Source organism: Patiria miniata, unplaced genomic scaffold (genome assembly GCF_015706575.1).
Source record: "Patiria miniata isolate m_02_andy unplaced genomic scaffold, ASM1570657v1 HiC_scaffold_3, whole genome shotgun sequence".
Taxonomy (NCBI): Eukaryota; Metazoa; Echinodermata; class Asteroidea; order Valvatida; family Asterinidae; genus Patiria; species Patiria miniata.
The window spans coordinates 14,013,884-14,024,702 of NW_024037069.1; the positions used below are offsets into that span (position 1 = coordinate 14,013,884).

Genomic DNA, 10,819 nt, shown 5'->3' on the forward strand with positions numbered 1-10,819 from the left:
TGTCGGTTCGACCAAGCTCTTGTACACCTACCCACATACATGTGCTGTACGTGCGTGTTGGTTCATGCGGTATACGTTATACACAATGTTGCCTGCGTACGTCATATAATTTGCTACTCCTATACAAATTCGGCCCCACTCCGGCCCGCAATCGCTATGGTAGACTTGATGACACTGAGTCGTTAGACTATAGTGGTTTATGTCCGTCATCGATCAGCGCCAAAATCCGCATACCACCGCCGTTCATGCAACGTCAGCGCTACAACCGTTCATGCAGAAGTCATGTACTAACGCGCGGCATGGTCAGTCTGTGTCTAACGACTTGACTAAGACGTTTTCAAGCGAATATTCATATATGCAGCCACTGCAATGCATATGCATTACGTTTCCATAGCGAGGGCCAATAGTAGCCCATCTGGCTTACGAAGAAACACCAAATAAGGGGGTAATTATTACACTATCATTTTCAAGTTTCCATTTTATTTGGCAGTCCTGTTTTTAAAATTACAGTAAAAAAGCGTATAACATTGTAGATAATATTAGTACTTTTGCAACTGTCTTTGAATAAAAGGAGTAATATTTAAGTAATTATGGAAGTTGAAACTGTTACGAATAATTGTAAATCCCCTTCAAAAAATGAAGTGCGCGCCGACTGTAAACGTAAGCTCCTCTTGGCCCATGTGGTTTGTTGTAGTTTAACTAATCACCCTGAAAACGAACTCTTTGGACCCTCTTTTTTCGGGGACCAAACTTTTTTTTGCCCCCCCCCCCAAAAAAATTGTGTTCTGGATCCGCCCTTGCGGCGGACGCGATTAAAACCACTCATTACAGACTTGATTTCAAGTCTATCGCTATGGCTGCCATACCCCATGGCAACATTACGAGTGGAAAGTTGTCCGTTCAGCCTGTGACTTTTTGTGAGTAATATAATTTCGGGGAGAGAAAAAAAACCTGTCCCGCCACGTTCAAGGAGCGATTTCCGCCCTTGAACATCTGAGCTCAACATCATGTATGATTGTAAAGAATTAATGTCCAAACAAATTTGTGCTAAGCCATACATTTTCTCTAGATTAGGAATGCCTAATAAAGAAGTTGTGTAATTTACAAAGTACTGATATCGACAGCTCCCCTTGCAAGTGAAACACTTGGTACCATTTTCACTTGTTCATGTATTTTTTGTTTAGTTCCCCAGAATAAAATCCCGCCAATTCCTTTTTTATAGAGGATTTTTTTCACAGCGCAAAGTCTTTTAGTTGCCAGTCCAAGCGCGTGCACAAAAGAAATCTCGCGGTTCTAATGGTATTCTTTAACTCTCTTTCCTGAAGATCATAGAGCCACCATCTTCATCTTATTATTTTTTCATTACACCTCATATAAGCAAAATGAAAAAAAAAATACCTCATATAAGCAAAATGATTTCCGCTTATACGCAGCATATTGTCAGTCCAAGCACGAACAATCAATTCATTTTTCAAAGTTCAACGGGTATCTTTACCTGAAGATATTTTTCCTGAAAATATTTAAAAAGTTACCGTTTTCACCCTTTTTTACCTCTAAATAAGAACTGAAATCCTCACTTCTTGTACGGACCATTATTATCAAAACTTGACAGCACATCACGGTGTGCAGCAATGCTCGTCCAGGCAGGGGCATCACCAAGCCAGTATTTGGCCGTTCCATTGGTACGCCTTCCCCGATGCCTGTCTTCCTCGAAGCTTCAGCAGTGTGTCTAAGATGCCACAGACGCTTTCCTTTGGACTGAGTTTCCCGGCGTGTCTTTTGCCCATGTCTGTATTGACTAACCCAGGATGCATGGCCACGGCTAGGATACCATACGAAGCAAAATCGTGGGCCATGCAGACGGTCAGCATGTTGACTGCTACCTGTTATAAAGAGGTGTAAATGTGGTAGTCAATTTAAAGGATATGGTCCTAAATACTCGACTAAACTATAGTCCAACCAAATCTAATGTGAACAAAACCTCGATTCCAGCAAAGATAATCGAATAATGGTTAACCAAAATTCTCGCTCGACTCTCTCCAAGTGTATATCGTTCCTGCCATACCTTGGTCATCCTGTAGGATGCAGACTTTCCGTTTTTGGTGCTTGCGAGGCTCCCCATTACCGAAGACATGTTGACCACGGCGGCCGTTTGCATGCTCATTGTCGTGTCGTCACTCGATGTCAGCGCTGCTGCCCTTTTCAAGGCGGGCAGAAATGCCTGTGGACGATAGAAAAAGTGATAATTCACATTTGTACATACGTCTCCTCATTAGTACGGATAGAGATGGTGAAACATAATTTTATTGTCGAGGTGTTGCCTTCAAATCCCCCCATGTTTTTATACCTCTGCCATCTGTGGTCCTGGATCCTACCTGGGTAACCAACATTGGTCCGATGACATTCACGCGGTAGAGGTGCACCGAGTCTTCGCAGGTTGCTGTCTCGCAAGTGTGGCCCGAGAAGATAGCAGCATTGTTGATGAGAACAGTCAGTCCTCTCTCGCCCACCACGCCATCCACCTCTCTCACCGCTGCTGGAAAGTCGTCTTCTTTAGTGACGTCTTAAGAACCAAATAAGGTATAAAAAAATTACAGCAACAATTGAAGAAACAAAAGACAAGACAAATTCTTGCAAAAAGTCGTCAAATATTTATCTCCTTAAAAGAAATTACACTTCCAAAATTGGCACTGTATCTAGTGTAGGTAGAAACGTTTCCAACCCATCAATTCACCATGACGTCATCTAGCAATGATACAATGGGTTCAATTTACAATGTTACACACAACAAATCTAATACCATACCCATCTGTACAACTTTCACTGAAGGATTTTCCATGGCAATGCCTTGCAAATCCTGCAAGAAAATAAAAACGAAGTAATTTACAATGCATAGAATAAAGTTCATTTCAAACAATACAGCAACAACCATTAGTAGAATGCAGTGGTAGTTCGGAATGAAAATTAAAAATCATTCGGATTTTGTAACACTCCGAATGGGAATACATAAAGGTATTTAACTGTGTCAGCAGTGGCGTCACCAGACTTTTCAGTCTGGGGGGCACAGGGGGGCACCAGCATTTGATGGGGGGGGGGGGGGGCACTTAGGTGGATACGGATCGCCGTCCTGGGGGAGGGGTCTGCCCCCCTCCCCTTTGGAAAATTTTCGCATACGGAGGATGGGCTAGATGCAAAATGGTGCCACATTTGATGCTAAATTCGATCTGAAGATATCTCCAGAAATTGCTATTTTTGAGGTAATGATTTTAACAACGCGCAGAATTTTGCAGAGGATAGGGGGGCACCAGCATTTGATGGGGGGGGGGGGGGGGGCACTGGGGGGGGGGCACTAGGTTTTCCAGGGGGGGGGGGGGGCACGTGCCCCCCCCCCCCCCCCCCTGGCCCCCCCCCCCCCCCTTGGCGACGCCACTGTGTGTCAGTCAAGCTTCCACTATTTCCCTGATTTTCGCAGTTTTGGACAAAACAAAATAGCAAAGTTGGTTCCAGTGAACGCACTTGTACGTTGTATATTTCTCCCCAAAAGTCACAACCACATGTTGGTTGGACCCGGTTGGACCCTGCATTTCTTTTGCGCGCATGTCACACGCGTTCTTATTAAGTTGAAGCGCGCGTGAAATTTGAAACCCCTATCCGGTTCGTTAGTGTGACGTCATCTCAACCATGCGTACTTCACACGGTGTAGCATAGCACTAATTGAACCCGTGTCATATGAAAATCCGACTCCTATGAAAATCGGACTCCTTTTCCCTAGTATTGGTTAATCCCTCACACGAGACCAGTCACTCTCCTCATTAACATACTTACGCAAGCGCAATACTACCAACGAGTCCATATTTCATGGAGTCGGATATTCACGCTACACCGGAAGCTAACGCAACCTGAGTGTTTATCTAATGGGTGCTATCAGTGGTGCGTGCGCGTGTATGACGTTTTTACTGTAACGAACCGGATTTTGTTGATGGAGAACTCAGTGCCACCTGTGTGCGTACCGTATACCACATGCAGTTGTGCATGTTAATGGCCTCGGTTTTTGGCGTCAAATAAAAAAGTTCATACCTCAGCATTTTCTGGCGAGCGACAACACGCAAACACGTGTTGTGGTGGACTAGATAAAGCCAGAAGCTGACGGACATACTCGAGTCCGATACCTCGGCTGGCTCCCGTGACCAGAACGGAAAACATCTTACTGCCAAAAAGCTGTAGAAAAAAGGGTAAAAATCAGGCCATTGCAACAGTGGTTTCGCATTGATCAAGATCATGACATTTTGACTATACATCATAAAAAAAAAGAAACTAATCTGTCATCTAAATTTGATTATGCGTAGATTAGGCAGGGCTCGACACAAAATAAGGATGTGAGCTCACTGTTGCCAAAATGTAACTTGAATACCAATTTTTTGCGTCTTGTTTATCATACATAACACATTTTTCTGGATGTCATCTTTGGTGCTTAAAGGGAAAATACAACATTTGCAAACATCAAAAAATAAAACTACCAAATCATTTTAAAATACCTTGCTGGACTGTTAGTGAATGACAGTGTAAAGCATCCTGTAAAATCATGGCACCTGGTATACTGTCATTTTCAAGAAAAGTGGTATTTTTGTATCAATTTCCAACGCAGATCGGCCGATCAGCGTTGGAAAAAACTGGCTTTTTTTCAAATACTGGCCCCAGTTGACCATTGCACTTGTTTGCAATCGATTACACACCTATGAACGGGTACAAGCCAGTTAGACTGGTTCCCTGACCTTACAATTCCCCAATATATGTAAACTGCTCTGTTTCTTCTTAAATGGAGTCAGGGAACCAGACTACAGGAAAATGATTGTTTTTCTTGGTTTTTATAGCATTTTCGAACCCAAAACCTCAAAAAAGTCAGTGTAACTATATTTGCTTTATATTTCCAACCCCCCAATTCCATCCATTTCTGAAAATTACAGCAAAAGCAAATGATGTATAATCCCTTTAAGTAGGTCTAGGTCTACTCTATCTACCATGGGGATAACGGTTATTAAATCTTTTCGCTAAGGTAATTACAGCCCAAGGAAACTCAAAAGTGCATCAAAAATGTAACGTGAGTATTAAGGCCAAAAAAAAAAAATATTCGGTCTCTGGTCAGACCAAAGTTCCGGAATTGACGCGGCCACGCGGCTTTTTTTATTTTTTTGCTTTTTTTTCTTTTTTCTTCAAGCTTGGATTGTACAGACAAGGTGGGGTACTATTTTGCTTTTTTGGTGTTCTCATGTACATTGGTGTCCTCCATAATTTGCCTTGGTGCTTTCGATTATTTGTCTTAGTGCAATTTCCAATTCCTTGGTGCTCTTTGTTAAAAAAAAATTGAGGAGGTGCGGAAATAGAGGGCGCTGTTGGAGCTACCGCGGAACATTTTGGAAAAAAAAAGATCGACGCGCATGATTAAAATCGACGCGCGCGCTGACCAGAGACCGACTTATTTTTTTTTTTTGCCTAACCGTGGAATTGCCCAATTGTATTCTATAATACTGAGAAATAATATAATGGCTGAGACTAGTTTTGACTAACGATGTGCCAGAGTTGTAACGAGTCACTGATTTTTGTGACTCGAGTCGAGTCGAGTCATTTTAAAGAAGTGACTCGAGTCGAGTCGAGTCATTAGGTCAACAAGGTCGAGTCGAGTCGAGTCGAGTCACAGAGTGTGGTCGAGTCGAGTCGAGTCGAGTCAAGTATTTAGCTCGAGTCAATTCGAGTCACAAATATTTGAACACTAAATTACAATAAAAAGCAACAAACACAAGAGAGAAGGAATACAAGGCACCAGTCTATTACGGAAATCCAAAGACATAAAGTATGCTGTATGGTACCCAACCAACAGTTTCCATTGCTAGCTCACGTCACAGATAAGAAGATGTGAAACTTCGGTCTTATAACTGGTTTGGCTTCGGGTCTAGATTTTGTTGTTCGCTGATCGCTGACAACTTTAAAACCTAATTGCATTATACAAAACTGTTTCTGATTATTTAAAGGTGGGCCCGGCCCGTTTTTTGTGTGAAATCGGGACATGAATTTAGCCAGCGTTCCACCAAGAACTTCAAAATCGCCCGAAACCAATGATGAAACCACGGATTGAGAAATGCGTTTTAAGTCTGGTTCCGGGTTTAGCATTACATGCTATAGAACCACAAGGTGGGAGTCCGCGACACGGTGTATGTTTGTTGTTTCATTATGGAGGAAGGAAACAGACTGCCGCTGTATATAAACGTACATTATTCGCGAACATTAACGTGACGTGAACAAAAACTGGCAACGCGAACGGCGCAGCGTAAGTCATTGCAAATATTTTTCGCAAGTAAGTTTTGCTTTTATTTTGGGACTCGAGTCTTATTAGCCTTCCTCGAGTCGAGTCGAGTCATTCTGATGAGGGACTCGAGTCGAGTCGAGTCATTTGCTCGCAGTGACTCGAGTCGAGTCGAGTCATTTACCCGTCGGGACTCGAGTCGAGTCGAGTCGCCAAAAAATGTGACTCGAGTCGGACTCGAGTCGAGTCATTGACTCGAGTCATTACAACTCTGCGATGTGCAAACCCGACCCAAAACCGAAACCGACCCGACCCGAAACCGATTTCGGGTCGGGTCAGTTTGTCCATCTTTCAGTCGGGTCGGGTCGGTTTCGGTTTTGCATTTACATTTTCGGGTCGGGTTGGGTCGGTTTAGCCATCTTTAAAAAAACCCGAAATCAACCGAAATAAACCGAAACAGTTGAGATATTCAGGTGATGCAATATTATTGACATTCACTGTGACCGCAGCCCATTGTGGTGTGGCCAACGTGCGTACTATCAAGTTCCCACGGTATTCATTTCTCCAGTCGGATCGGGTGAAATAGACATATTGTACATTTTCATGATACCGCGTGGTGAGGTTTCGCAAGCGAACGGATACGCTTACACTTACGTTTAGCTATCCGTATCCGTTTTTTACTTACGTGTAGCGAGCGAGATATGCGTATCGTCTGCACGTATGACGTCATACGCCACTCACTATCCGCTAAACGTGCAGACGACACGCATATCTCGCTCGCTACACGTAAGTAAAAAACGGATACGGATAGCTAAGCGTAAGTGTAAGCGTATCCGTTCGCTTGCGAAACTTCCCTATAAGCGGAGTTACTCTCTATCAACCATATCTCGCTCGCTACACGTAAGTAAAAAACGGATACGGATAGCTAAGCGTAAGTGTAAGCGTATCCGTTCGCTTGCGAAACCTCCCTATAAGCGGAGTTACTCTCTATCAACCCACGAAGAATGAGAGAGAGAGAGAGAGAGAAACGATGGTTTTGCAAAAGGATTCATGCCTCGTGGGTAAGGGCAGGCACAAAAAGTGTTCACTTTGTCCCAGCAAGGGTTCGGGTCGGTTTTACCTTATGTTTTTGTCGGGTCGGTTCGGGTCGGTTTGAGCGAGTTAAGATCGATCGGTTTCGATTCGGATTCGGTTTAAATCTCTAATGTTTTGGGTCAGTTTGGCCTGGTCAACCCGACCCGATGCACATCATTAGTTTCATTCTACTGCCATTTCGGTCAAAAGTATACTCCAATACAAATGTATACTCCAAGACAATTCTATGTGAGAAATATTTCCTAAATTATCTTGATCTATTGTTAGGAGCCTACACCGCAAAACAGACAATTCTTAACCACTCCAGTTAACCTACGAACGAAAGCTCGATCAAGCCATATTAAAAAAGAAGTAAAACAAAAGTGTTAGTACGAAATGTAAAAACTTCACCCTGGGTGTGCAGTTTGGCCCTGCTTAAAATAAATGCATGAAAAGTGCACTTTTGGTCAGCCTCGACTCCATGGGCGCGTGCGCGTTCCTTCACTAACCCTTGGCCTTGATGAAACGTATTTCGAAAACCGCACGCCCGCGCACCCTCTCCTGCACCTTAATACGTCACATACGTTTTCATACGCTTATTAAAAAAAAAGTAATACATTTTTTTTTTTTTTTCAAAACTGCGCGATGTCTGTACGATATGGATTATGGAAGCCTCGTTTTTCCGCACCAAAAAACCTGTATCTTGTGTTGCAAAAGATATTTGCTGAATAACGCGACGTAGAAATCTCATGTTTGAAAGGATTGACTCTACAAAAACAAACTTTCAAAATTTTAAGCACTGTGCCGCGCGTTAGATACATCATATCAGTTCTTACTGCAGTCCTAATTTAAATGTGCTACTATTTGACACATTTGAATTAGATAATTCCAGAGGTTAAGATCGCGCAAGGCATGATGGGAAACAACATGGCACAGCAAGATCGTACCCATGGAAACGTTGACTTTGGTTTCAAATGTACTTGAATACTTGTCCGTCATTGCGTTTCTGTCCCTTGCGCGTAAGTTATTTCGATGTGGATTTGATTGAAAGGAGGAGGTGATGAACGTTGACATTTTGAGGAATTTTTTTTCTGGAAGTATTTTTTACAGAACTTTTTTCATAAAATATATGAACACAGCGTCCGCTCAACATATTTGCATGTGGGGGAGGGGAAGGGTCCAACGAATTTAAAGTATGGGATATCTTTCCATAGCTCCAGTATGAAATAATATATGCGCCCTCTGTTTTAATACACATCAGATGCGCGCTGACAGAAGGGAACTGAAATTATTCTCCTGCAAAGTCTGTATAATGAGCAGTTAAAGGATTAAAGGATTGTATCGCACACTGCATTGTAACCATGCAGGGGCCTTGTACTGATCGGCTTTTATGGTATAAACAGATATCCACCACGAAAAAGACAACTATTTCCGATAATGGTATATTGTGCATAAATTACACACATTATCATTGTAAAATGGCTTTATTGGATACGTTGACCCTAAAAACATGGGTTTACTTGACGCCTCGTTTGATACGATTGGACAAATTCCTGCGGAGAAATTATAAATAGATAGGGCCTAGATGTTATAATTATTTCTGATAATGGTGGGTATTAATTTGCATAATGTGCATCAACGAATTCGTTAAACATAAAAAACATAGGTTTAGATACCTCGTTTTATTCGATAAACTCCATGCGGAGATATAGATGGAAGTTAAATTTTAGATAATGGCGGATTATAATTTGCGTATTATGCATAAAATACACACACATAATCATTGTAAAATGGCTTCAATGAATTCGTTGACCTTAAAAACATGGGTTTAGACGCCTTGTTTGATACGATTGGACAAATTCCTGCGGAGAAAATAGATAGATGTTATAATTAGGCCTATTGCCAAATTTGAGAAACAATAGCGAATAGCGTGAACTCAGAAAGAACGTCGCCTGTGTAGCTAACGTTGGCTTGCTCGGTACATGTAATTGGTTGCAAATTGACGTAACAATCGGTCCCACCATAGATAGAGCTCTATATGGTCCCACTGTATACTTGCGCTTATAACGAAATAAACATACTCGTAGCTTTGTACATAAAATGTCGGTCTTTACATAAGAATTGGGCTTGAATCCTGACCTTAGTGTGAACTTCGCTAATCTTTATTATATCTAACCAGTCAGTATACCCTTTGCTGACGTACGCCCAGTTTCAAACACGTCCTTTCTCCTTACAGTGGGCCTGTAGTCGGGTACACGCTATCGCACTTGTAATAATTGTGCGGAGGCAGAGTCCATAACACATCACCGGCCCACAGACGGGTAGGCTACAGGCTGAAGGTGCAAGACAGAAATAGCAGGTAGAGAAAGGAAAAATAGACATTTGATTCAACTGGAAATTATGTTTATTATTATCACCCCGAAATTACTGACTTACTTCGGGTCGGTCGGACTAGCTGGCCAAACACTTCGAGCAAAAACGTTTGATGTCCAAACCTACAGGTTCACATACAATATGACTCAAAAGGCTACAACAATAATGCATGCTATTCTGCGGGGGACGGCGTTTAAGCACGGGTTATAATGGGGACATTCCTCCACACATAGATAGAGCAAGTGGCCCGCATGACTGCACAGCCTTTGTGTGGTAGCGGGACTGCACAAAAGCAGCAACTGTGGAACTACCCACTAGCCGTGTGCCACGGCATACCACGGCTGGCAACAGCATTCCAATGAGGATTAGCGGCCGCGGCCATGACCGCTTCCCGTGCGCATGGGGTTTTAAATGACTGTCGCACGTGGACTGCATGCATGATGTATCGAGCTCGAGCCATCGGACCATAACGGGCACAACTGTCCAGTTTACAGGTCAAAATAATAGTGACCTCGTTATTGCGATTTAGCCCCTGTAGTCCAGGCAAAATACTAGTCATTTTCAAAGTGAACCTCCCACCAATTTCAACAGAATTTTCTCACCACAGTGCATTTTCATAAGGTCCCTAGAATCAGGCGCGGTTCTAGAGCCAATATTTTTTGTTGTTGGTGGTGGTGGGGGGGGGGGGGGGGGGGGGGGGGGGGGGGCTAGCAAGGTGAATCCAGATTTTTTTTCCAGGGAAGCATGCTGAAATGTAGACCGGTTAATTATTTTCTCCGGACACTTAGGCCTCTGAAAATCAATACGTGGGGGGGGGGGGGGGGGGGGGGGGAGGGGAGGGGAGGCTCGTGTCATATTTTCTATGGGGAGCGTTCGCTCGTACCCCCCGCCCTGCAAACAGGACGCTGGGAAGGGCTGACGAATCAACGCTCTGATTGGATAGATTTTGCGTTACCTGTGACCGGCAAGGCGTCACGGCCACGACCCTGCAAGGTTTGAAACGGCCGTTAAGACTGAGTCATTCGTCATTCTTTTATTCTCATTCATAAATGCGGCGCCCTTCTTTTGGTTGAA

The 10,819-nt window shown here is 43.2% G+C and overlaps 1 protein-coding gene across 3 annotated transcripts; it reads right to left on the minus strand.

Annotated features, from left to right (window-relative positions):
- Nucleotides 1-1,212: 1,212 nt before the first annotated feature.
- On the minus strand, nucleotides 1,213-10,003 carry LOC119738396 (C-factor-like). 3 transcript variants are annotated; one of them, XM_038213279.1, is made up of 7 exons: nucleotides 9,809-10,003; nucleotides 9,512-9,705; nucleotides 4,078-4,218; nucleotides 2,806-2,857; nucleotides 2,376-2,563; nucleotides 2,066-2,221; nucleotides 1,213-1,883 (listed from the first exon to the last, which is right to left on the minus strand). In XM_038213279.1, exons 3-7 carry the CDS (start codon nucleotides 4,201-4,203, stop codon nucleotides 1,653-1,655), a joined length of 753 nt encoding a protein of 250 aa, XP_038069207.1. In that variant the 5' UTR covers nucleotides 4,204-4,218; nucleotides 9,512-9,705; nucleotides 9,809-10,003; the 3' UTR covers nucleotides 1,213-1,652. The 3 variants fall into 3 exon arrangements, with proteins under 3 accessions (XP_038069207.1, XP_038069206.1, XP_038069208.1); XM_038213278.1 differs by lacking the exon at nucleotides 9,512-9,705 and having other exon boundaries at nucleotides 9,809-10,002; XM_038213280.1 differs by lacking the exons at nucleotides 4,078-4,218; nucleotides 9,512-9,705 and having other exon boundaries at nucleotides 9,809-9,999.
- Between the last annotated feature and the right edge of the window lie 816 nt (nucleotides 10,004-10,819).

What these genes read in the sequence shown, in the direction of transcription:
- LOC119738396 (XM_038213279.1), bottom strand. Translation starts at nt 4,203, where the DNA reads ATGTTTTCCGTTCTGGTCACGGGAGCCAGCCGAGGTATCGGACTCGAG. An exon ending in GCTCGCCAGAAAATGCTGAG is followed by an intron (nt 2,858 to 4,077) that starts GTATGAACTTTT and finishes ATTTTCTTGCAG; the next exon opens with GATTTGCAAGGCATTGCCAT. An exon ending in AGTGAAAGTTGTACAGATGG is followed by an intron (nt 2,564 to 2,805) that starts GTATGGTATTAG and finishes TTGGTTCTTAAG; the next exon opens with ACGTCACTAAAGAAGACGAC.